General features: G+C 44.6%; 1 protein-coding gene across 1 annotated transcript in view; it reads left to right on the plus strand.

Annotated features, from left to right (window-relative positions):
- LOC110472325 (alpha-2-macroglobulin-like protein 1) overlaps window positions 1–25,997 on the plus strand; it is a 29,017-nt gene that overhangs the window by 2,466 nt on the left and 554 nt on the right. The window contains exons 4-37 of the mRNA XM_021533908.3: window positions 961–996; window positions 1,354–1,498; window positions 2,143–2,195; window positions 2,508–2,528; window positions 2,945–3,104; window positions 3,720–3,804; window positions 4,197–4,308; window positions 5,566–5,674; window positions 6,211–6,320; window positions 7,111–7,275; window positions 7,565–7,786; window positions 8,657–8,720; window positions 9,162–9,307; window positions 9,875–10,021; window positions 11,224–11,397; window positions 12,396–12,501; window positions 13,030–13,138; window positions 13,233–13,458; window positions 13,677–13,803; window positions 13,945–14,066; window positions 14,241–14,292; window positions 14,612–14,695; window positions 15,178–15,354; window positions 16,571–16,652; window positions 16,750–16,906; window positions 18,272–18,346; window positions 19,094–19,247; window positions 20,726–20,907; window positions 21,320–21,535; window positions 22,765–22,886; window positions 23,626–23,716; window positions 24,345–24,413; window positions 24,664–24,766; window positions 25,901–25,942. Of these exons, the coding sequence (XP_021389583.3) occupies window positions 961–996; window positions 1,354–1,498; window positions 2,143–2,195; window positions 2,508–2,528; window positions 2,945–3,104; window positions 3,720–3,804; window positions 4,197–4,308; window positions 5,566–5,674; window positions 6,211–6,320; window positions 7,111–7,275; window positions 7,565–7,786; window positions 8,657–8,720; window positions 9,162–9,307; window positions 9,875–10,021; window positions 11,224–11,397; window positions 12,396–12,501; window positions 13,030–13,138; window positions 13,233–13,458; window positions 13,677–13,803; window positions 13,945–14,066; window positions 14,241–14,292; window positions 14,612–14,695; window positions 15,178–15,354; window positions 16,571–16,652; window positions 16,750–16,906; window positions 18,272–18,346; window positions 19,094–19,247; window positions 20,726–20,907; window positions 21,320–21,535; window positions 22,765–22,886; window positions 23,626–23,716; window positions 24,345–24,413; window positions 24,664–24,766; window positions 25,901–25,942 (4,045 nt within the window). The remainder of the gene's footprint in view (window positions 1–960; window positions 997–1,353; window positions 1,499–2,142; window positions 2,196–2,507; window positions 2,529–2,944; window positions 3,105–3,719; window positions 3,805–4,196; window positions 4,309–5,565; window positions 5,675–6,210; window positions 6,321–7,110; window positions 7,276–7,564; window positions 7,787–8,656; window positions 8,721–9,161; window positions 9,308–9,874; window positions 10,022–11,223; window positions 11,398–12,395; window positions 12,502–13,029; window positions 13,139–13,232; window positions 13,459–13,676; window positions 13,804–13,944; window positions 14,067–14,240; window positions 14,293–14,611; window positions 14,696–15,177; window positions 15,355–16,570; window positions 16,653–16,749; window positions 16,907–18,271; window positions 18,347–19,093; window positions 19,248–20,725; window positions 20,908–21,319; window positions 21,536–22,764; window positions 22,887–23,625; window positions 23,717–24,344; window positions 24,414–24,663; window positions 24,767–25,900; window positions 25,943–25,997) is intronic.

Raw genomic sequence — 25,997 nt, forward strand, 5'->3', positions numbered from 1 at the left:
AGTTTAATCACTGTTTTGTCCCTAAAAGTGCTTGTATATCACAGCAAAAGTCAATGCATTGCAAATATATTCCTTTCATCCTTGTTTCCTCAGGAGCCTGCCCCTTCAGCTCCTAGAGGACCATGCTGCTCTAAAGCTGCATCTACATTGCCAGACGTAGCTGCAGCCTGCATAGACATTGCGCTTGCTTTAATTTAGCTGTGATGGCGCTGAACCCACAATGAACTGAATTTCACCGAGGATATTTCTGGAGTGGCTTGAGTTCCTGTCAGTGCTGACTGCTGTAGTTAGCTTATCTAGACACACTGATGACAGAACTTTCAGCTATGTTTCTGGAGAGCCATGGAGATGTGTGTGGTGCTGAGGCTCTACAAACTGCCCCTGTCTTCCTCAGCACTGCACAAAGTCACTGTGCCTATGCCCTGATTGCCCTGCAGACTCAGTAGCATTCAAGGAGGGGCTGTAGTCACTTTTGGCTTTTACATCAAGATGACAATGATTAACTAAGAGTTTGGTGCCAGCCCTTAGGAGACAGCAAGCCCTGGTTCTGGAAAGCCAAGGAAATCTGCTGTCAGCAAAAAATAAAAACCACCAAAAAGATCTTTCTCCTGCTGAGCTCAGTCTCTCTGATGCTGAGATGTCCTGTGTTTGCCTCAGCAGCATCCCATTTCCCCTTACTTTGGATCTGACTTTCCTGTGGTTTACTTAGTTCCACAGAACTCTCACATTTGTGTTAAGTGGGAGAATTACATATTGGTCAGTTCACTATTAAGTTCATGAACAAGACAGTGACTGCTTCTCCCTAGAATCACAAGCGGGATCACAAATGGAATCACAAACGGAAGCATTTAGACTCTGGAATTTGGGGATTTTTTAACAGGGAGATGATGTCTTATATCTGTGACAAGATGCCAAGTTTCTGATGAGTTTTTTTCAATTTCCTTGTGTCAATCAACCCAGGTGCCAGACCTCATGTTAACTCCCAAGAAAACAGAGGTAGGATATGTCTCTTATCTGTTTCTGCTCTTACAAATTAGAGGGCTTCAGTTTCTCCTGTGCCTGAGCCATGTTCATGTTGGAGATGCAGGGTGGGAAAGAGAGTAAAGAGGAAAAATAAATGTGCAAAGAGGCAAACATGACAAGCAGAGAGGCAAAGAAAAGGGAATAAAGAAGCTGGACAACGAAAAGAAGACTATGACTGGGAAAGGAGAGACTTAAATCACAGGAGATGAAAGGAGGAGGGGGACATCGGAGATTTTGGAAGGACAGGTGCCTCTGGTTCTGTTTCAAGCTCTTTGTAGTCTGAGGTAATTTTTTTTTTTTTTCTTTTTTTTTTTTTTCTTAACCTGACAGTCAGAGGAGGTGGCTTTTCTGCATGTCCTGATCCACAGTGGAGACAATGTGCTCCTTGAGGGTGACAAAAAAGTTCTGGTCAAGCCCAAAAAGAATATAATTCTGATAGAGACAGACAAGGGCTTATACAAACCTGGAGAAACAGGTAAGACAAGAAGGCAGCACATGGAAATGGGGAGGGAAGGGTCAAGATAGCAGCCACACCTGGAGGGAAGATTTCACCAAGTGCAGCAAGCTAAGGCTGTTGGAGATGGAAGGAAGCAGATTACTATCCAGTGTTTCTAGGAACAGGTTGAGTCAGGATGTTCCTCTCCAAGGTGTGCTACATCAAATTCCCAGCCTGCTGCTCCTGGGTGTTGTTTTGGTGCCATATCTGTAGTGACACCTAAAGGGAAAGCCAGGACTCTCCAGGACACTGGAGAGCCTTGAAGACTGTTGTTCGTATTTGAATAAAACCTAGAGTGCCAGTTCCAAGCTGTAGAATTACAGAGTCACCACAATCTTCATGATATGACTGGACCTTAGACAGACGCCACTATAGACAAGCCCTCTGTTTACCCCAGCTTTGTAATCTCTATAGGTAAAGGCAGTGGGGTTCTGCAGCACACAGCTGTGTATAACCCTCCCAGACAAAGCCCTCTGGGGTGGGAGATGCTGGGGAGGGCTGTTTGGGAAAAGACCTGAGCATCTCTGAGGTATGAATACTGGAGCATGGAAAAGGAGAAGCAAGTTTGTGCAAGGACATGTTGCAGTCAGAATGCTTTACTATGTTTTTCTTTATATCTGCAGTGAAATTTCGAATTGTGAACCTTGATGAGAACCTTAAGGTCATTAAAAATGAGGTGAGTATCACCTTGTGCCTTTCTAGAAGTAGGAGCTTCAGCATGAGACACATTGTGAGGCTCATGAAAGAGATATCTCCCTTTATGCCTGTTAAACGATAAAAATAAATTATCTTAGGAGGAAACCATTATCCACTGGTCCCTTGTAAAAAGATGGGTGTAAGCTGGCACAGAGGGAGGAGGAGACATACTGTGGGGTCTGGATGGGGCAGAAATTTCTGCTCAGGGACCCATGTCAGGCAGAGTTCTTTATACTGGTTCACATATATGCTGTTTTACAAAACTGAGATTGTGTTTCTCTTGTTTTTACAGTATTCCCAGATATGGCTGCAGGTAAGTGACAAAGAAGTAACCAAAGGGATGTTTCTGTCTCTTCTACTGTGATCTTTCACTCCCAGAGGTGTGCCACAAATGTAACTTCATGAAGTTGTGGTTATAGTTCAGGTTCAGCCAAAAGTTCTTCTGTGTGGTCAGCTTCAATGTGGTCAGCACAGGTGCTTCTCCTTCCCATGGTGTGATAATGTTGCCACTTCAGTAGCTTTACTGTTCTTGGCAGCCTCTGTAATTCCTAAGTTTACTAAAATAAAGCTGGAAGGAAGCAAAAGTATCTCTCCTGGCGATCTGGAATCCTCTCTGCTGGGTCAAGTTTAAGCCCTTGTAGTGCCTTCCTGTGCCTGAGTATGGCTGGACCTGCCAGGTACACGTGCTCCCAATGTGACTTGTGGCTCTGAGTGCCCTTTTCCAAACAGGATCCTGAATACAACCGTGTTGCTGAGTGGCTGAATGTAAAGTCAAATCACGGCATTGTGGATCTATCCTTCCCCCTGGCATCTGAAGCATCGCTTGGGAACTATATCATCTCAGTGCAGCAGGACATGGCTCAAAAAACCTTCAGTGTTAAGGAATATGGTGAGACTCCAGCACCAGAGGGGAGGGAAAAGCAGTGTGGGTAGCTGGAGGAGAGAGCAGGGGCTGCAGCTGTGTTCATCCCACCTTTTGCCTTAGGAGAACAACAGAATGGACACAAGGATGGATGGGTCTGTGTGCACACCTCGCACAGGGCTGGAGGTTCTGCAGCTGCATAGGGTACAAAGGAGAGGCCATGGGCTGACATCTCACTGTACCTGCATCTGGGCCCTGTAATGAGCACATTTTGCTGCTCACTGTCACCATTTTCTGGGCTAGGTTTGTCATCCACTCCAGTCAGTTGCTGTAATGGCAAGTGGAATCATGCTTGGTCCCATTAGTTGGCATTGATAAAGACAGAACCTTGTGCTTTTCAAAGTTTTTAAGCTTGCCTGAGCTGGAGTAGAAAGCAGTCCTGTGTGCAATTGCAGCAGCAAGTTCAGGGTGGTGTGGCTGGAGGGTGTAACTCGACTGCAGCATGGTGATGAAGAACTAGGGACGTCACTGTCTTTCCCTCATCTGGACTGCAGCTATAACACAATTTCTCTCAGTGTCCTTACTCATCCATACCATCCATTGTTTTTTTCCTCAATCCTTATCTTACTGTCTTCTGTACAGTGCTGAAAAAATTTGAGATTAAAATTGAGCACCCTCCACATATCACTGCATCAGATGAGGAATTTCAGCTGGTTGCCTGTGGCAAGTGAGTACATGATACCATTGTGATCTCTGTCCTTTGCCTCCACTGCCACCTCCAGATTGCTCATGAAAAAGAAGTGGTCTTCCACTTGTCAGTATGATCTTTTTTGCATTACCCTGTGTCTTGGGGAGACAGATCACACTCTGGAATGGGCTCCTTCTCACACCTGGTCACTTACTGTGAGACTGAAGGACACTAAAGATGCTGGGTATAGCGAGTGGAGAGGGATGCAAAATTATTTTAGAAGATGAGCTAAAGTTCCTGAGCAAACAAGTACAAAGCAAAGCTCTCCAGGCTCCACTTCCCCTGATGAGGATGGGAGGTGTCCTATACCAATATTTCTGCTGATAGTCAGCAGTCTGTCTTTTGGTGAATGTTTCTCTCTTTTGACATAGGTATACTTATGGGAAGCCTGTTCAGGGGAAAGTAGAAATTATTGTTATGACAGCCACCCAAGACATAAACGAGAATTCTACAAGTTCGGCGATTCAGAAGCAAAACAGTTGGGTAGGTGAACAAACAGGAGATCAAAAGTGTCTGGAAATGTGCTTCTGCCCCCTTAACCTGCCTCCATGCACCTCAGATGGGCACCAACCTGTGCAGTCCAGTTGCTGGACATGACCAGAGCACTGATTCCTCTTCCCATAACCCTGTTGATGGAATTACAGCTCTAGCTGTGCGTTCCTGACTCCGTGCATTGGGAGAAGGTGTAAGCCATGGGAGGCAGTGGCGCTGGGACCCTTTCCAAGGGCCTGTATCACACTGTGTGCAATCAGATCACCCCATCAGGTGGGGCTATTCAGATCACTGCCATATTCAGCCCTGTGACCACGCCCACCAATAGGCAGGCTATCAGTGCATCGCATGGACTGTGGATCCATGCCCTGTTTCTTGCTCTATCCCTGCACAATGAATCATCTTAAGCTTGCTAGTGTCTGGTCTGAAATTATGTCCACTGCTGGTTACATTTTCTTCTCATATGTGTCCATTATTTTTTGTGTTTGTGCTTCGCATTTGTTTTTTTCCCACAGGTTTCAGATGCAGCTCTTTTGGCCTGAGAGCCACAGGAAAATATTTCTAAATGTCAGACCAGCCCGCAGTGAACCAGAATATAAAAATCTAGCTGGATCTCTGCATCTTTTAAAATGTACTCCAGCTGGAATACTGTGCAGTCTTAGCTGTGCAAAACATCAGCTGAATGCCAGGTCCACATGGCATGCAAGAGGCCCTGAAAGGTTCTGAGGAGCACTTCACAGGCATGGCTAGAAACACTGGCTGTACCCAGGCTCTGCCTCAATGATTGGCAAAACTCTTGCCATCTGTACGTGGCAGGATGCCTGTGTTTAATATGGCCATGTCACAGGAATGGTCATGTTTGGAAAGCCACACTGTCAGGCTTTATTCATCAGAGCCACAACATTTCAAAGAGACCTTTAGCTCACATAGTGAAATTCATGCCCTCTCAGCTATGGGATTTGGACTGAATCCAGTCTCCTGAGATTATCTGTGACATAATTAACCCTTATGTGATTTGCCTTAAGTACCTTTTTTTTTTTTGCCAATTTTTTTTGGTGATTGTTTAATCCAAGCATATTGATTTTCTTTTCTGCCTAAAGTATCCATGATGGGTTTCTGCAGTTAGAATTTGGGAGCTTTCCTCTATTCAAAAAATATCTGGAAATACTTCTTTAGGATTGCCTTGTGTCTATGGAACAGTTTGCCTTCCTTCACACCACACTCTTTCTCTCTGTTCTCTCTGTGCAGACAAATAAGGATGGCTGTGTTACTGTCACAATAAAGACAGAAGCTCTGGAAATAAATGAAGCTGACAGTTATGTAATTGCAGAAGTAAAAATGGTAGAAAATGGAACAGGTACTGGATAATACATGGAGCATTCTCTTCTTCACAGGCAGCATTTTTGGTTTTTGTCTTTATGTGACAGTGGAATTTCTTTTGAAAAAGTAACTTGAAGGTTCCCAAATCTTCTGTCATGGCAATACTCTCTATTCTAGTACCTCTTCCATCTGTTTTCACCAGATTTCCTGATCCTCTCCACTGTTCACCTCCCTTCGCATGTGTGTAACTTCTTAGTGATTGCCTGGACACTGAGGGTGTTCCTCAGCCAGTTGCAAAGTTCTGGACTGCTTATAAATAGTAATTTAGTTTCCCTCTATCTTCAAAAAACACAAACAGATAAACATGTAAATAAATACTTATAGGCTATTATGCATCATGTCATGAAGCAGGAAGCCCAGAAAGCTTGATGGAATCATATCCTAGAAGAATGTATTTTGTCTCCTAAATTTAGAGCTTGTAGATGTCATAGGTAGTGTTGAAGTGCATTTTTTACTTCTGCTTCCCTAAGAGCACTGCTTCAGATTCAACAGATTTTTCATCTCTCCCTCCAGGAGTGCATTCTGTGGAAATGGCTCTAATTCCTGTTGCAACGGTAATGAAATCTGTAGAGTTTGTCAACCTCCATCCATTCTACAAACGAGGGATACCATACACAGGGAAGGTAACATTCATGGATCCCTTCTCTGCTCAGAATGCATTACAGATAAAACCTTTTGTAGCAAGAAATGTACAGTCTCCAGGAAAGTAAATGCTGCTCTGTTGGCACCCAGAAACTAGGAGTGAAGCCTGCTGTAGAAAATTTTTTTTTTCACCATCCTAACATAGTATATTTCCTGGACTGGAATTCTGGGGCCAGCTGCAGTTTCTGGAGGCTTCCCCAGGAACATCTCCTGAAACTAATCTGTGCATATGGGATGGGGGTGGCATTAGCAGGCACATTACATTTCCCTTTGGATGAAAGCTCATGGTAACTTGGCAGAAATCTCTAAAGCCTTGCATATCGGATCACTGGCACTCATTTCCAACTCAGGTCTCCTGGGTGATGCCAGGACTGCTGTTCTAGGGCTAGGAACACTTTCACCTGGGTTAGTACTGACCCCGGTATGGAGGGCAAGGAACAGCAAGAGTTAAGTTGTTGGAGACAAATCTCTTTCTGGTCATCAAAGATCCTGTAGCATTGTCCAAGAAACATCTCAGGATCTGAGGAATTCACCTTTTCCCCCAGTAGAGGTGTCTCATTTGCCTGTATTACTATTTTGTTTCAGTCCTGAACAGCTTCAAATTGTTGCTTTCATGTATTTATTGGACTTTTATTTGGATCCTTCCAACTGCTCTGAAAGCTAGAAGGGCTGAGAGAACCCAGTGATAGAAGCAATTAATATTAAGGACTGGCAGTGCCTCAGAGTCTGGCACAACAGGGTATGGTATTAACTTCTTCCCCTTCCCTACAGATAGTCTGCCACAGTTTAGAGTCTCCACTCAGAAATGAAACAGTCCATCTAATAATTGATGTCAATGATAAGGAGACACAGCTGTCACTCCTCACAGATGAGAAGGGGGAAGCTCACTTCACACTGGATACCACCAGCTGGAACAGCACAATGGTTTCTCTGAGGGTGAGTACCAGCCACTGAGAATCTTTTATCTGGTGTGGGGTGTGTCCCATCAAAAAATAGAGGAAAAATGAGATTGTGTCAAATCTACTAGGCTTAGATTTTTGCTAAAACTTTGTAAGAGGAAATCTCATAAGAGACTTTAAAATGATGTTTCAACAAATTATTTTAGGCGTGCAGATATGCAGTCTGACATCAGCTCAGGTGATAACAGAGTTTCAGCAGGTGTACAAGCTCCCTTGCATCACTTGATACTAACTGTATTGCCCTCTTGTGTTTATGTGCTCGGAAGGGTACCTACAACCCTCCAAGTGAAAACAGTTCAATTTCTGAAATGGAAGGAGATGACTTCCACTGGCTGAAACCTTTCTACTCTGAGAGCGACAGCTTCCTTGAGATCAAGGCCAAGAATTACGTGATGTCCTGTGATCAAGAGCAGGAAGTGCAGGTGGATTATATCCTTTCCCAGGATAAACTCAGTCCTGAAGAAGACCACATTGATTTCTACTACTTGGTGAGCACTGAAGACAGCTGATTCTCAGCGCAAGGCTATGCTTACTGGCATTTTACCCTTTTCTCACAGCACAGAGATATTAAAAGGAAAGGTAAAGCTACTCCTACACAATCAGTTTGTGACTTCTGTTCTGCCCAAACCTGTGCCTGCTTTCCAGTTCCTGGACCTGCTCCTAGCCCCCTGCTGAGTTGCTTTGTGATCCATGTCTTGACCTAAACCTTGGCAATAGATGCCTGCCATTTGCCCTACTTTCTCTTATGTCCACATGGATGGTGGTGGCTGGCTAGCCTGAACTCTTCCCAGAAGGTGTGCCCCAGATGTCTGTGTCTGGGGCAATCTGTCTGAGAACTAAGAGGCAATCTCTGGGGCAGCTGACATTCCCCCACCTGTATCTTTGCAGGCAAAAGCTTGAAAGGCCCTTGCACAGGGCCTTGATGCACAGCACAGGTATGCAGTAGTGTTTGATGAAGTTCACTTTCCAGAAAGCGAGTCAAAGCAAGGGTGTGACTAAAGCCTAGCTGAGAGGTTATGACTGTCTTGGTTACTGGACTGGGCTCACTTGTGCAATCAAAAAGCACTGGATCCTAGTAATGCAAAGATCAGAGTTCACTGGGTTTAAGAGCATAGCTTCATAGCTTGAGAAGTACCTGTGGCTTTGCAAGCAGCCCCACCTTCTCATGGCCTAACCAACACCTCTCAAGTCCTACCCAGCTGTACCATCTGCTGTAGAACTCTGGAGATCATGTCCTGCCAGAGAAGCTTCTGGGGCAACATTTGTCAGATATAATTCTATCTTCCCATGTTCTTTTCACACTTTCCTCATGCTCTTGGAATTCAGACCCTTGAATGGCTCTTCTCTTTGTTCTCCAGGTGATAGCAAAAGGCAAGATCCTTTTCAGCAGAGAGAAAAAGGTGCCAATGACCCAGCACCAGAGTGAGTACAAACATGGGAAGTGTCTCATAACACACCCCAGAAAACTGACCACTCTCCAGTGACTCTGTCTGCAGGTGTTATTCTTATCCACAGGTGGGAAATATTGAACTGAGTTCTTAGTGGTGATCCTGCTCCTAAGACCAACACAATCTCCTCTCAGTTCAGTGTTTTGCTAGGCAATTGTCCTCCTTCTGTCTTGTCTAATTGATCTAACATCCAATCTTATGACTTTGCTGCTAACTTGTACCTTTAGAGAAGACATGAGTCAAAGAAATGGCTGCTATGCTTGGTTTATTGTTAATTTGTGACATTATCTGCATGGGGTGTTCTTATTGTTAAGGTAGAAATTATTAAGTCCCTCTTTTGATTCTTAATGTGTGTCCCACTCCAATGAGTTGATTTGTTTGGATGTTGTCCCTCTCTTCCTTGCTGCTGTTGCAGCTCTGCAGGGCTCCTTCTCATTGACTCTGCCTGTTGGCAATGACTTCCTGCCTGACATCAAGCTGCTGGTGTATGCCGTCTTCTCAGATGGAGAGGTGGTGGCTGATGTGGAGCACTTTGAAGTAGAAAAGTGCTTCAGGCATAAGGTGAGCAGAAATCACACAAGGAGTGTGATAGCATTGTTGATGTGCTCTGGTCTGCTGTAGTTCCTGGGCCTGATTTATCCTCATCCAAAGGGTGTAAGCTGGATATATGCAAAACCAGATGTCCAAGTATTTTGGGTGAGAAACAAGACAGATAACCTCCTTCTCCCTGAATTCCTAGTCCTGCTCACCACAACACCAGCTGGCAAGCTTTGCTCAAGGAGTAAACCATGTCCCCTTGAGCTCTTTTTTTCCCCCATTCCCTCTTACTGATTTGGGAACACACTGTCCCTCATACGCTCACTAACACAGAGGAGAAACATGTCTGCTTAGCTCCCTGGGTAGTTCTGGATCATAGGGTGGTGGATGTGTGTGGTAGAGGAATTCTGGCTAGGGCTGTGTGCACTCAGCCCCTTCAACCTTCCCAATGGACTTCCAGGATGGCTTGATTCAGCATCTCATCTTCCTTCCCTACCTTATTCAAATCTTTCCCTCTGCAACCCAGATGTATAAGAGTCATAGGGACACACTCTCCAAGGCTAAGCCCCCAGACCTTGTCGTCTTTTGCAGGTGGCACTGGAATTCTCACAAAAGGAGGAGCTCCCAGGATCACAAGTCAGACTGAACCTCAAGGCTGCTCCAGGGTCCTTGTGCTCTGTGCGAGCTGTTGACAAGAGCATCCTCCTGCAGAAGAACCAAACCCTAACAGCAGAGAGTGTGAGTGCAGCCTGCTGTGTGCCACCCTTTAATGCCTGCCTGCCTTCTGCCTCCATGCATGGGTGGCAGGAAGCCCACACTACACACCAGGACAGCTGCAGTGTTAGGTGTCTGCCCTGCCACGCCCCTTCTTTGGCTTCTTCTGAGCAGCTATGGGGTGATTGTGTTTTTCGTCCTTGGCTCTGTGCTGTGAGCCTCTGCCTGAAGGGTGGTGGCTGCTACATGGCACTACAGGGGGAGGCAGGGAGAGCTGGTTCAAGGAAATGCTGGTGCTTTCTGCTTGGAGGGAGAGTGTTTAGTGGCCTCCCTCACATCCTCATCTCTGCTTTACCATCTTCCACCAACCAGTGAGGTTAAGCCTTTAAAATGGAATTTTGCCCTGGCAGGGTCCTCCTGTCCCTCTGTGCCAACCACTGCTGAGTAAGAACCATGTGACAGATCAGCGTTTTGGAGCAGTTCTTTAGAAAACAGTAGCTAGGCAAGAGCACACAGTGCCTGGTGAAAAGTGGTCAGTATTTTGTCAGCACTCAGGTGGATTCTGAGAATCAGAAGGGTTGGAAGCACCTTCCTTAAAGCAGTTGTGTGTTTCAGAGGAACTAATTTAAAACTTGGAGCAAAAATACTGCAAAAAATTGAAAATCCTAACACAAATCCACAGAGTGTACTAGAGATAAAAGAGGTACATACCTCATGCAAAGTTGTAAGTTAAATTATAGCTATACAGGGCGTTACAAAGTAGCCTCACCAAATCCAGGGGGAGGTGCTACACCTGTTGATAGGGCCCACAGTGTGATCTGGTGGTCCATTTCATAGGGATGCTGTCCTAGTGTAGAGCACTTGCATCGTCTGCTAACAAGTGTGTAAAGTAATAAGCTTTAAATATGTAGATCAGATGTGCCAATGCCTTGTGTTTAAACGGAAGCATTTTTATCCTAATTTTGCACCCTAGTGTTGAAAGGCTTGAACTGTCTTGCAGCCTAAAAGCTGCTTGTCTGCATCCACTGCTTGGATTGATGTTCTTTAGTATATATTATCCTATATATGTCCTTCATATTATGTCCTTTGATGTAAGCTGGGCCAGTGCTAACTTCCTCAACTGCAAAGCTCTTTAATATAGAATAGAGGGCAACAACTCAAAAGTTTGACCCATACACGTGGTTGTTGGCCAGCCCTGTTTGAAGGCCTGTGTTTTTCCATTGCAGTTGCATGAGGAAATCTTCCAAGACAGCTTCATGGTTGGAGGACGAGGCTTGCCTTACCGCCTGGAAGACTTTGAGGCATACCCTTGCCGGCCCCAGCAGCCCAGACCACACAAAAAGGCTAGGATGGGTGCACCGTGGTACCAAAGTGAGGCTGATGTCTATAACCTGTTTAAGGTGGGTGCCTACACCTCCTCTAAACTTTTCCTGAGCTAGAGAGTTCTGATATGCTGTCCTGAATGCCTACAAGGAGTCATCTGTTCCTTGTTGTCCAGCGTAGCCACACTCATTTGGGGACTATGGGGAAAGCTGAGTAAGCATAGTCCAAATGACCTGATAAGAAAAAGATTGTGTGAAAATGAACAAATTAACTTCAGGTTCCCAAAACTACAAAGGAGTAGTGGAAAGAATACAGCAGTAATACCTGAGCACCCCACCATATTCTGACCAATCACCACTTGTCTATTATTGTATTTACAAACTGCTTTACTCTGTTTCATTGAGCATCTCCTTACTTATCCTCAAGCAGTTTAAATAAAAGGAAGTCTTTCACAGTTTGGCTTTATAGCTAACTGTCAAGACAAACAACAAAATAAACTGATGTGCTAACAAGCATGGTCGCCAGAAAAGTGTTAACATGTCTGCTAACTGAAATGTGAGAAGTGCTGAGTGCTGCTTCTGGCAGAATGCTCTTTAATAAAATATATGCAAGTTGAAGCACCTCAAAATAGGAGAAGAGGGTAACAACACACTGAAAACAACCCAAAATGTAGACTGAATTGCATGGGTTTCTTAGGTTGACAGAACTCTACCATACAAATACAGACCCTGATTCCCTGCAAAAGGCATGTTACTGTGCTGTCTCCTAGATGCTTATTCCTTAGACTGTGTGTCATTGCTAGGGCTGGGCATCTGAAGTGCACATCTAGTTGAAATCTGCTTGTATGAGAAGTAATAGTTGGCCCCAGTATTCCTCAGAAACTGGTTTCCATTCCTCATGCACTCATCAGAGTCTGAGCTACAAGGTTATGCATATGGATATAAACAAGCAGCCTTTAAAAGTGTTTCACCACTGGCTGCCAGCCCCCATTTGATACCCATGATCATGAGATTGTTTCAACATTCCCGGTTCCCTTTTATTTATCAATGATTTACTGTTTGTACTATTTTCCCAGAAACTGCGTATGAAAATATTTACCAACACTAGAATCAAGAAACCTGTTTCCTGTGTGCTTCCAGACTTTCATAAAAAGATGTATCCAAAAAAAGACTTTATGGTTGGTAAGGAACAGTCATGTTCAACTTCTTGAGTGAAGGCTCTTCCCTCTCCCAGTTCTGGCCAGCCTGCAGCTGAGACAACTGACCCCCATCCTGCTGTGTTTCTTGTTTGCTTATAAGAGAAACAAAGTTTGTGTTCATTTCAATGGACTTGATTTACAAATCACAGGCATGGAAATCTCCATACTTTCTTGGTGTCCCTGTTTCACTGTTTTTCACACCGAACGTAGTATGCTCTCTACCAGCACTTTCACAGATCATTTAAAGGAGTGTGACTCAATTTTAGCATGGATGGATCAAGACCAAATTTGGATCCATCAGACTGAGCCTTGGGCTAAACTCTATCCAGCTCTATCTCCCTAAAGCTCTGTTCCCCAAATATACCCACACTGTGTCAGATTCTCATTGAAACACCAGCCCTGTCCACTCATATTCTGTGTCACAAAACATTTGTGGTTTGTTTTAGATTACCTATGAATGAAGAACTAGTTTCACTTGTAGTTTTCTGAGGTATGATTTGCTTTCTATCAGGCAGCCAAGCTACCCTTGCTGATTCTAAACCTCACTCTGATGACAAGGAGAAGCCAAAACCACGGACGCTTTTCCCAGAGACCTGGATTTGGGATTTGGTGTCTGTCGGGTTGGTAACAGCCTCTGCCTTCTTTCCCCAGGGACACTCCAGGAGTATTCTGACTGCTTCTAAGCAAGTCCTTCTCTTCTGCTTTCTGCTGCAGGGGTAATGGACAAGCATCTCTCCAAGTTGCTGTACCTGACACCATCACAGAATGGAATGCCAACACCTTCTGTGTTGCCGATGCTGGCTTTGGCTTCTCGCCTCTGGTATCTCTTAGGGTCTTCCAGCCGTTCTTTGTGGATGTATCACTGCCATACTCTGTGATCCAAGGAGAGACTTTCAGCCTAAAAGCCACTGTCTTCAACTACCTCAAGGACTGTATCCAGGTGAGTTCTTTCAAGCGAGTCTCCCCAGTTACTGGTCACTGTCAGAACAAAATCTTGAGCCCAAAGACAAGCTCTGAGCTCCTCAGAGCCCTTGATGCTGGTATCTGGGCCATAAAGCAACAACCTCACACTTTATGTCCCAGGGTATTTGCTGCTCGGTGCTGTGTCTGTTACTAACACTAACCCCAATGTGTGCTTGTATGTCCAACCATGCTCAGGTCTACACCACCCTCACGGAGACCCCAGAACTAAAGGTGGATGCCTGTCCAAGCTGCCAGTTCACCAGCTGCCTCTGTGCCAACGAAGCAAAAACCTTTGTGTGGAATATGACAGCAACCAGGCTGGGTGAGGCTGGGCAGAGGGATTGTGTGGCAGCTCCTGGGAGCAGGGGTGGAATTTGCCCACGTCTGCATGTCTGGATCTAATGCTTGTACATACAGCTGTCTACTGGAAATGCTCAGCAACGTGTCCCTGTGCTCCCTGCAGGCAGAGTGAATGTCACTGTGAGCAGCGTGGCAGAAGAGTCACACAGTCTGTGTGGTAACAGGATTGCTGTGACACCTTTGCAGGGAGGGAGAGACACAGTGATTAAATCTCTACTTGTGAAGGTGGGTCACATCTCAGGGTGGAGAACCCCTGGGGACAGGGGTTTGTACCCTGGGGAAGTCAGCAAGATGCTAAGAGGAAGTTTAGCTCCTTCTTGGATATCAGACAAACTTGCTAAGGCAGGGTGACTTCTTTTCCTGTCCTCCCTATCTGAACTACTCTTTCTCCATCTGCAGCCAGGAGGTGTTCTACAAGAGAAGACCCAAAATGCCTTTCTCTGTCCTGCAGGTATGGGAGAAAAATTCCTGACTGCCATTGATCATGAGACCAGGTTATAATGGACAGGGTTACTGCAAACACCCAGAGGTGGGGGAGAGTTAATCAGAGAGCAAACATTGGTGGCACCGTCCTGCCTGGGAGAACAACCACTATAATTTGTCCATGTCAATCTTTTACCTGACAAAATTTCCTATATTGAGGTATTTGTATGCAAGTCTTGGCTCCTGTGACTCAGTGTCACATTTTGCTTCACCTGGTCTCCTTAGATGTTACACTTGTATGAATGGCTTCTTCCATGGGATAAATGTCTGGCTTTTACCTTCCTCAGACAACACCATCTCTGAAGAATTCTCCCTGACCCTGCCTGCAGAAGTGCTGGAGGGATCTGCCCGAGTCACGTTCTCTGTGATTGGTGAGAAAGGCTTTCCCTGCTCTTGGGTCTGTAGTGAAAAAAACTTGCACAAAGCTTTGGCCTTATTGATGCATTGACCCAGCTCCTAATGAGATCATTTGTAAGGGGTGTGATGTTTGCCTCAGAAATGTTGATCAAGTAATCTTTTCCAAGTGAACCAAAACTATCCCTGCATATTTCCACCAACTTTGTCTCTGTAATTCCTTTCCCACTTTGATACCCACTCAGGAGTGACAGCTCTCTTTACCTTTTTTCAAACTTCCCTCAAGCTTCCTTTCCTCCTCCCAGAACCATGATGGCTTCCCTTCCTGTGCTGGCCTAATGTAGGAAGGGTCACCTGAAATCTCAATCACATCTGTTCAGGCAGGGACTGGCTCTTTTCTAGGATCCCAGTAGAGTTTAGGGAAGGCAGCAGTCCTTTTGTTTTAAACTGCTCGGTGTCTGTGCTTTTCCTTTCTCATGTCTCTCCTCTCAAATGTTAGGTGACATCATGGGTCCAGCACTCCAAAATTTAGACCAGCTGCTAAGCATGCCCTTTGGCTGTGGTGAACAGAACATGGTCCAGTTTGCACCAAATATCTTCATTCTCCAGTACCTGAACAAGACTAAACAACTGAACCTAGAAATTAAGGATAAAGCACTGAAATTTCTGACAACAGGTAAGTGTTGTCCTTCTTCCTTCTGCTGCAAAGTGAAGCTGCTAAAAATCAATATTGTAGGGCACAGATCTGGTGGGGAGATGAAGGGCAGGAGTGGGAGCAACTGCCAGGGCTGTGACAAAGGAAGGTATCACAGAGAAAAGGGAAATGTCTCATGGAAAGAAAAGTTTCTGAAGAAAGCACAACTTATCTCTGCTGGTAATTGAGGTCCTAAGTCTTCTTTTTTGAGAAAGATGTGGGTAATTAGTAATTTCCATCATTATGTGATGCCTGTTTCCGTATCAGTCCAAGGCTGACAGAAACATCTTGTGAAAAGATGGCATCAGCTGCTATTACATGGAATAAAGAGTAGCCTTTGGGAGTAAATAAGAGTTCAGTAGCTTAATGTTTCCCTGTATTTTAGAAAACATATTTTGGGATCGTGCCAATTTTCTCCAGTGTAATCTGAATTTAATATAGTGCCAGTGTTCGTGCCTCATGTTGTAATATGCCTCATATTTCAGCCTCCCTGTCTCCTTGTCTGGACAGGATTTGACTACTTTTCTTTCCCCCTTTTTCTCTGGTAGTGTAGCACATATTGAGAACATGTACACGTATTTGGAAGAGTGGGGTCTACTCAAGAGAGTGGTAGTGGCAGAGAGGAAAGAGAAAGGGTAAACACTAAGGCAGTGAGGGGGCTGGAGGGAGAGCAAAGGGATGCAGACAGAATTCTGCCTTCAAAGTTCAAAGGCATGGCTTTGTTGTTTCCTGTACGTCCCATAAAAAAGTGCTTTGTTGGTTCCCAGCAGGGCTAGGAGAAGTGCTGAAAAGCAATTAGTGTTTCATTTGTGTCCCCTCTAGGAAAAGCCTTCCTCCTCACTCCTACCACTATTTTTGTTCACAGCAAAGCCCCTGAGGGCTCCCTGGCACATGGGGAGGTGGCTGAGCATGTCACCCTTCTGCAAAACAGCAGGGCAGGAACCCACAGCACTTGCTCCAAACAGCTCCAGTAGTGCAAAGCAGCCATATGGTCACTTGAGCAGCGCTGTGCAGCAGCTGCTTGTCACGCTGATGCTGTGGGATGCACGGGGAGCTGGGGCTGGTCTCAGTGGCTGGTCTCAGTGGCTCTGACTGTAAGACCTGGTGAAGCCACTTGCTGTGAAGCCATCTTCCCATGGCTAGGATACAGTTTGAGATGCTACAGGTTCTCACAATCAGCCATGTCCTGTTGTCACAGGTTACCAGCGTCAGCTGCTCTACAAACACGACGATGGCTCCTACAGTGCCTTTGGGAAAGGTGATGAGCAGGGCAACACATGGTGAGTGACCGGAATTGCTATTGTCACCCTAAACCTGTCATCCTTGCTGGTTCATCTCCTGGCTGTGACATGGAATTCCTCTGTGCTCTGCTCACAGGCTGACAGCTTTTGTAGCCAGGTCCTTTGGGCAGGCCAGCTCCCACATTTACATCGACAAGGACCACGTGCACGGCGCTCTGCGCTGGCTGCAGAAGCACCAGCTGCCCAGTGGCTGCTTCCAGAGCGTGGGGAAGCTCTTCAACAATGACCTGAAGGTATGGTTGCCAGACATGGGAGTGGGGGCAGGGGGAACTCTATGTGAGGCACAGGGTTGCTTCCTCAGGCTTTTCCACTGTGAATAGTAGCACAAAGCAATGTCCCTGTGGCTTAGCATGGCTAAGGCATCTTCCCAGAACTGAATGAAAAACATGGCCTAAACCAGAAGTCCTCCTCTGAGTGAGTGTTTAGACTCTGCTAGGCTTCCTTAATTTTTACTCTAGCCAAAAGACAGCACAGCTAATTGTGCCAAGGCACTATGCGGACACTGGGAAATGAGAAATATTTTTATATTTTAATGTTTGTCTAGAATACCCTGGCTGCATTCTCCCTCTTCTCATACCTTATAGTGCCCAATACTCCTAACACAGGACTGTGCTCTAATACAGGATTGTCTGAAGACACAGTTGTTCCTCCACTGCCCCAAAAATATGACTCCTCCTAGAGCTTGCCATCCCCCAAATGATCCCTACAGTGTAGCTGGAAATGCACCGAACTCTTGGTGAACATGCCCTAGAGCTTAGGTACTGAGCAATACTTGGGTTCATTGCCTTTGTAAAGGTACGAATAATCCACACACGTCAGATTACAAAACCGCCCACATTCAATACAAGGCAAATTTCTGAAAGAAAACAGGCTGCTGCATTCATAAAGCAAAGGGTTACACACTTTTTCCTAAAATTTGGATGCAGCACAAAATAAAACCAGAGTGTGCACGTAGATTGTTCATCCTTGTCTGACTGTCATTAATTTCCCACCTTGAGCTTTCTATCTGAACAGAACTTTTTGGAATAGGTTTTGCACCTCCACCTGCCTCACACTTACAAAGTTTCTTTTAGTTAGTGTGAATGACACTTCTTAGCATCTTAGCTCAATTTCACCCTCTCATTTTAGATGTATTCTTGTCTCATATCTGAGGATGTAAGCAGAACCTCCCCAAGACAAATGTCCTCTGAGATGAAAAGCAGCTCCTGAAAGCCTGTTAAACACATATTAATCTGTAGTTTCTCAAAGTCAGATGACTTATATGTAAGTCATCTGCATAACTTCTTCATTATGATGCAAATCCTGCATCATAAAAACTTTATTCGAGTGTACAGTGGTAACATATTTAATAAATTGCTTTACAGTTTGTTTCATGCCTTTCTGTGAGAAGGGATTTCTAGGCTGACTGAACAACATGGCCGAGACTGCCCTCAACAGCAAACTTTCAGGATATTCAGCAAGTGAGCCTGGAGGGCTTTCCTGTCCAGGAATGCCCAGGAGCACATTACTGTGCTCTCTCAGATGCAGTTTTTGGGGCTATGCAATGACAGGCAAGCAGTGGTTGGGTTTGTTCTTTTCTGATGACTGTGTGCTTGCAGGGCGGTGTGGATGATACAATCTCATTAACAGCCTATATTGCAGCTGCACTGGTGGAACTCCAGCTGGAGAGGAATGTAAGTGATGCCTGAACTCCTGCAGGGCTTGGGAACACACTCCACCATCCATTCCTCCCCTGGTTGGAGGCTTCAGGGAGTACCCAGCTTGAGCTGGTGAAAGATTCTGTCGTTCCCACCTTGCTACACAATAAGCTAAACAGGAAAATTTTAACTTGGTGAGGAGTTCTTAATATAAGTGGCCTGATTTATAGCAAAGCAGAGCACTTGCTTTTCCCAGCTCATCTCAAGGGAAACAATTGTGTCTGAAAATAATAAAGGGCTTGTAGGGAGAGAGAGGCAAGGGTTTTCATTAAACTGATCAACAGAGCTAAAGGAGAAAAAAAGGACAACTTTTCTGGTATGCCTTACCCCAAATAAAAGAAGTGATCTTCCAGACAAGTGTAGACTGTTCTAGAAAAAAAGAACTGATATTCCAGGCTAATGGTACAGTCCTAAAAACATCATACCCTTCAGGATCAGACACCCACAGCATGTGTCTCTGACAATTCTGAGCCAGCATGTTATTACACACTTCCTACAGCTGGGTTCTCCACTGTATTAGCAAACCCCTATCCCTATGGTAAATCCAGCACACCTTTGCTTTCAACCCACAGTCAGCGATGCTTTGACCACTCCACCTCACACTTCACAGTCCTGGGAGAGATGCTAGCACTAAAATACATCAAGGATGTGTTGGGGATAGATGTTCACAACAACATGGTGTTTGGTCAGAGGAAATTCCCTTGGTTTGGATTCCTTTTTCAGGACACAATGTTGGATAATGCCTTACATTGCCTCAAGAAGGTAACACTTGATGAGACAAGCCTTTATGTCAAAGCTTTGATGGCTTATGTCTTCACGCTCAGCAAGGACATGGAGATGAGAAAGCAGCTCCTGGATATGGTACAGAAGGAAACTGGTAGGTTGTTGCTTTGGGTTCCGAGAGATCAGGACTGTGTTCAAGGTCTGATACCTGTAACATTTAATTGGAGTATTCTGGGAGATTTAGCTATTCACAAATATGCTTTTGTGTCAGAAAAACATCGTTTATTCAAGCTATGACAATCTCCTCTTGTTTTCTCAGACCCAGGAAATAATTTCTAATCAAAAGCAGCAGAGGTTATCCATGCTTAATTTGTGCTGTTAAAATGCTTCTTTGTGTCATGGTGCTCCTGTCATTCTTCAGGAATTCATACACAGTAGAAGAGATCTTGCACAGCAAACTTGTTTCACCATGTCTGTTCAGGACATTTACTTGAAAAAGTCAAACCTTTTGACTGCTTCCCCATTGCTGCTCTACTCAGCTCAGGGCCCTTGAGTGGGTGGACATTTACTGCTGACCTGCTGAGCTTGGTTCTTCCTTTTGTCTCATTAGCTTGGGGAAAAAAATAGACTTCTGTCCTGAGTAAGGATGCTGAGGTGGGTGTTCAAAACACCCAAGCCTATGGTTAAACAGTTGGTAATATTACCTGCGTTGGTTTAAGTGAGTTCTTCCCCACATTTGGTTGTCTGGCAGTGTGGCGAACTACACAGAGGACTGAAAAAATAACATATTAAAAAAAAAAAAAAAAAACAACCAAAAAACAAAACAAAACAAAACAAAACCCACAAAGGGAGAGTGGATTTTTCAGCCTGACCAGCTACCAGTGCTGAGTGTTGCTCACTGCATAGCCACTCAAGCTGGCAGCTGGAACAGGAAGGAGTAGAATTGCACACATTCAGTGCAGTACTTGTTCAGAGCTGCCTCTGTGATAATACAAGAAGGAAGATACCTTCCATTGTGATAAACATAATGAAGGTTCTCCATAGGGCACCTTAGCTAAATTCTGAAGTCTTGAGGCTGGTATTATGTAAAAAAGTGATTTGGTGGTTCTTCTTTCAAAAGTGAAGGTTTTTTTCTGAAAACTGACTTTGAATTTAAAAGCGTTTTAGATTTTCACACTTGTACCATTGCAGAAGATTCCTACACAATTAAACCTGGCACAATTAAGCTAAATTCTTAGCTGAATTTGGTTAGTCCCCTACTGCCACTACAGCAAAATATTCAACTGGACCCGAATGTATTCAGCGCTTGTGAGCTTGGACCTGAAGTGAGAGCCCAGGTCTTGCTTAAATTGCCCTTCACTCTGCACTGCATAGTGAGGATGCCAGCAAAATAAATTGGGTAGTCTTTCTCCCCCAGTAGTCTGGCAGCAATTTGCCCTCAAAGACTGAGTAGTTCTTGTACAATAGGTACAAGTGACTGGAAATAAGTCCTAGAGCTTTTCAGCACAGGGGGTCCTGTTACTCTGTGCTAGGCAAATGCAGAAACAGCAAAAATGCTGAAGCTTGGAGACATTAATTTGAATATACAGGGATCTACAATTCTTCTTTTCCACATATTTCTTCCCCCATCAGCACAGCTACTGACATCACAATCTGCTGATGAAAAGTCTTCTTCCATGATTGAGACGGTAGCCTACATCATCCTGGCTCATGTCTCCAAACCAGACTTGTCAGTCAATGAAGCCTCCGTGAGCAAGCTTGTGCGCTGGCTCAGTGCACAAAGAAATGCCTTCGGAGGATTTGCTTCCACACAGGTAACAAACCAGGGGAAATCATGGGGGAAAGAGTTGTTGTACCTGGAGTGATGTGCACACCTCTCACGTGCATGTCACCCTGGACCCATCCTTTGCAGACAAAGGTATATGGGAAAGGGAGTGCCATGGGGAAACTCTTCTCTGTGTAGTGTAACTGGGATTACCCAGGGTCTCTGGCACTGCTAAGCCCAGAGCTCACAAGCTGCCCATTCCAGGTAACAGAAATCATCCTGCTGCCTGTGGCATAGACCCTACCTATGTACTTAGTGGGAAGAGCCTGCCTGTGTCAGAGTGTGAATCAGGGCCATGAGGACTGTAGCTCTCTCTGAACTGAACTGAAAGTCCCCGAACTGCAGTGCTGGGTCTTGTTGTGTGTGGCCCCACAGCAAAGTGACTCTGAGTCTCCCTCCAGGACACGGTTGTCAGCCTGCAGGCCCTCGCTCAATATGCAGCCCTGATTCCTCAGGAGATCAGAGATGTCAAGGTGGCAGTGAAAGGAAAGGGGGCTTCTCCACTGGAGTTCCATGTGCACAGGAACAACAAGTTGGTCCTGCATCAGGCATCTCTCCATGCAGACACTGGGACCTACACAGTGCAAGCGACGGGCAGTGGCTGCGTTTATGTCCAGGTGCGTACGTGTAAGGAACAGAGGTCTCTGACTACTGAAGAGAGGTTTGGCTTTAAGCAGGTACTGTAGCCTCAACTTCTGAGTAGGATTTTTCCTTCTAGGCAGAAACATGTCAAACTTGAAGGTACTCAGGTGTACTTTGTTGACAGGGTTTCATGTAACTATCTCTGGTATCTTCTCAGAAATGTCTCGGCTTTGCTGTCCTATCCTACAGAAGCATGTCGTTACTAAGAGACCAGTAGATCTGAAGTCAGGAGTATAGAGACACAGAAGAGTACATACTTCAATTTTGAGTGTGTTGTTGATGTCACTGCTTGAGGAGCTGGACACTGTATAGCTTCTGACACAAAATTCTTTGGGTATTTATCACTTACAGAGATGAGGAGTGATGTGGTACCACAGTCTTCTTATTCCAATACACCAATACAATTGGTCCATCAGGAGGATACATTATTTTTCTGGCAGTTTTGACAGTTGTTCACTTGTGAACCATTCATCCAGCAAAGAACTCAAGTCACTCCCTGTGAAAACCTTTTTTGCTAGGTCACTTCTGTTCAGAGGATGCCCACAGAAAAATCTTACTATGCTCACAGAGAATCTGCAAGCAGTGTCTAGTTAAGGGGACACACAATTATTAATTTTTAATGCATGCAGGAGGTAAACAGAACCACACTGCTTGGCTACACTTGCATACAGTCAATGAGCATAAGACGTCTGATGAGCACATGCTGGGGAGGCAGTCAGTCACCAGGCACACAGAGGAAGATTGGCTTATGCTGCTTTTGAATGAGTACAATCATCCTGCTTGCTGAATTGTCTTCTCCCAATTTTTAGTTCTTCTTTTGTAAAGGATTGTAATTGTTCTACCAGTATTTTCCCCTTGAGACCTAGAGCGACTATCAGCATGTCAAGCGTTAACAGTTACACTTCTTTTTCATTGTGGGACAGTGGTTTAGCTTAAGTGCTTCCTTGAACCTTAACAGATACTTATTTTTTTTTTTTTAAGAGACTGAATGAGACCTTGAATCACAGATAGCTGAGTCTCCAAGTTTTAGGTTGCATTTGACAGGTGTATCTGATACAATGTGTTAAACAGCACATCTCTGAACAGAAAGTGCATCTGAGTCCAACTGTGTTAGCCAGCAATCCGTTAAAGCTGGATGCACAGCCAGTGCTTTATTCGGGGAAACTCTTGAGTTTCTTCACAGAAATGTTTTCTCCCCAACCAGACTACTTTGTACTATAACATCCCACCACCAAAAACAAAAGAAGTCTTTCTCCTGGATGTGGACACAGTCCCAAGAGAATGTGATGGTGTCAGGAAACAATTTGACATCCATGTGTCTGTCAGGTATGAGATCCCTTGAGGCTCTTTCTTCAGTGGAAAAAAAGTATGAATCCAGTTGTATGACTAGAACCCCATGAAAGCCTCCTGTCTGTAGAATCAGAGACACAGGATGACTCTCTTCTTCTCCATAGATCCCAAGGAGATTGTTAACTGAGAATTAAGGCCTGGATAATCATGGCAGTGCGCTGGTAGTGTCTTGCACAACCACAGCAACCATCTCGGGCAGCTCAGCAGTCCCCAGAGCACCAGCAGCTGAGTGTTGGGGAACGCTTGGCATCCCGGGCTGAAGCAGCCCTGAGGTGCATCCCCTGTAGTGTGAGCCACTGCTGGAACTAGGCAGCAGAAACTCCAGTCCCTATCCATATTTCACTTGCCTGCATCTGTCTAGAGTGAGAGTCTTGATCCATATTCTCCATGCCTTACTGTCCTTACTGAAAGAGAACAATACCAACGTTTCCACTCTCAGCCTGTAAGAGCAAAGGTCAGTTCCACCAGTTGGAGAGGGCAACAGGAAGCCATAATATTTCCACATTAATCATAGTGCATTGGCTGCACAATCTGTGTCCATATTAAGTGAGTAGATGGGGACCACTTTTTGTCCCTTTGTCCCACCAGCTAGACATACTGCTGAGCTTTCATATCACTGTAGGGCAGGGCAGCGTTTACAAATGTCCATTATTATCTCCTAGAAATGTTGTGCTGCCTTCCACATCTAACATGCTTCTTTCCTGACCCCATTCAGATATGTAGGGGACCGTGGGACGAGTAACATGGCCCTGGTGGAGGTGGAGATGCTCTCAGGGTTCATTCCTGTTCAGAGCTCTGTGAAAGAGGTAAGACTATTCCTTTGGCTTTCCTTGAGGATATAAAAATCAATTTTCCAGATGTAGCTCAGTCAGAAATATCCAAACATTTAAGAAGTGTCAGAGAATGGTAATTACAAGAGCAGATATAACAGGCTATTTCACAAGGCAACTTTCCACTTGTACATGTTCATAGTGAAGATTGCATACACAGGAAGAGGTCAGAGAGAAGATGAAAAAGCACCAAGTTAGAATCACCTGGGGTGCATTGGGCCCCTTTGCACTTACCAGTGCCATTTTTAGGGATATTCTAAAAAATAGTGTTGAATCCCACAGAGTTGTTCAATTACATGCTCCAGTGTTCCATACAATAGCTAGGAAGATCCAACATAGCCTTGTACTAACCAGTTTTCCCTTTGCTATCAACAATGAAAGTAGGAACATGGCCCAAGGATACTTGTACCAAAACTGAAAAGTATTTTCTAAGGCTTGATATGCTCCCAGCAATCTCAATGCTGAGGAAGGCAAACCTGACTAGTCCTCAGGCTAGGCTAAGTGCTTTTGTCAACAGTGGTTCACTGACAAATACCAAACTTGCTGTGAAGGAATGGCCAATAAGCTGATATTAACCAAGCTTATCTCTTGCCTTCCTATATAGCTGGAGAAGGTACCCCTCGTGAAAAAGACGGAGATAAAACCAGACAAAATCACAATCTACCTGGAGGAGGTAAGAGGAGGACCACAGGGAACTGCCCACTCTAGTAGCAACTGAAGTAATTTGCATGGGGACTTTTGCAGATTAGAAATACAAATATCTAGGCTAGTCAAGGAGGCTAAAGTTTTAACAGAAGAGGAAGAGGGTGGAAGAACCTGGAAAGATAGGAAAAAAACCCTTTGATGCAGAAGGAGTAAAGTTAATATGTAGGTGATTTTGAGATGATCAGTGCTTTTCTTCTCACTTCCATTCTTCTCTCCAGCTGGGCGAGAGTTCTCTGAAGCTTAACATCTCAGTGGAACAAGATGTTGAAGTGCAGAATCTGAAAGCTGCAACAGTGCACATCTATGACTACTATAAGCCAGGTGAGATTTCACTCACATTGGTGTAAAGTAACTATTGTATCCCCCACTCAGACATAATTATGTCTGTGACCCTAATTCCATTTAATTCCCTTATTCCAATGCACGTCCTCCTGCAACTTCAAACTTGGGTTTCTTCTGTACAAAGCTTCAATATTCAAGTAACCCAGTTCCTTAGAAAAATTTCTCGAGACAAGGCTGCCTGGCACTATGATTATGTTGTGGGGTGTTACATGTTCCACGACTGTGTTTGTTTTCTTCGTCTAGCTTCAAGCTAGAAGACTTCTCTGACAATTTGCCATGACTTCTTCAGCTTTTTACCTCTCTTGAGAATACTTAGGCATTTATTTAAAATCAGTACTACATAGTGCTACCCTGATCCACTAGAAGGCAGAATTTAGTTGTATGCATTTCATGTATAGTGTAATAATCCTACCATCTATTGTGTCCTGCCATGTCTCAGAGGGTAATAGGAAAATAATTTGTTATCCTTTAAAGCTCTAAATGAATGATGAGCACAGAGAAGAGAGATCTTGATGATATTTTGAGTCTGATTATTCTGTGCTCAGTATGAGACAAAACAGCAGATGGAACACTAAAAATTCTTTAAAAAAAAAATTGAGAACAAAACAGAAGAAGTGCCGCTGGAGATTTAGAAAACAGCACTATGTGTCATATACTAAATTCCATTCCCCTTCCACCATGGGAAGAAAAGGACACTTTTTAATCCAGCTACTACAGAGCTAAATATTGACAGCTAATATCCTCTCTATCTCAGCTATTTTATCCTATACAAGAATTTTTGTGCTTAATACATGCAATTTAAAGAGTTATCTGGCATGAAAATACTAATTATCAATAAATAAGCCAGGCTATCAGGACATGCTGTGGAAAGGTTTTTTATTTACAAAAAATGTCCTTGCATTAGTAGGTATCACTGCACACAAGGTGATTTTTACAGCTGTGTGGGATACATATTGTGATTACTGACCTGACCTACTAGAGACTTTGTTCCTGCATTCACAGTCTGAGGAGTGAAAAATTAAAGTAGTGGGATGGTTGTGCTACTGAGAAAGAAGTTTGGCACTACCCTACCATGCAGCCCTGCAGCTCACCACCCCCCTCTTGTTTCTGCAGATGACCGCTCGGCAAGAGAATATGCTTTCCCCTGCAGTTCAGGTTAGTGCTAACAGGCTTCCAGCTGGGACAGGGCAGAGGACTGGTGGTGAGCAGG

The sequence above is a fragment of the Lonchura striata genome, chromosome 1 (genome assembly GCF_050655825.1).
Source record: "Lonchura striata isolate lonStrDom1 chromosome 1, ASM5065582v1, whole genome shotgun sequence".
NCBI classification, from domain to species: domain Eukaryota; kingdom Metazoa; phylum Chordata; class Aves; order Passeriformes; family Estrildidae; genus Lonchura; species Lonchura striata.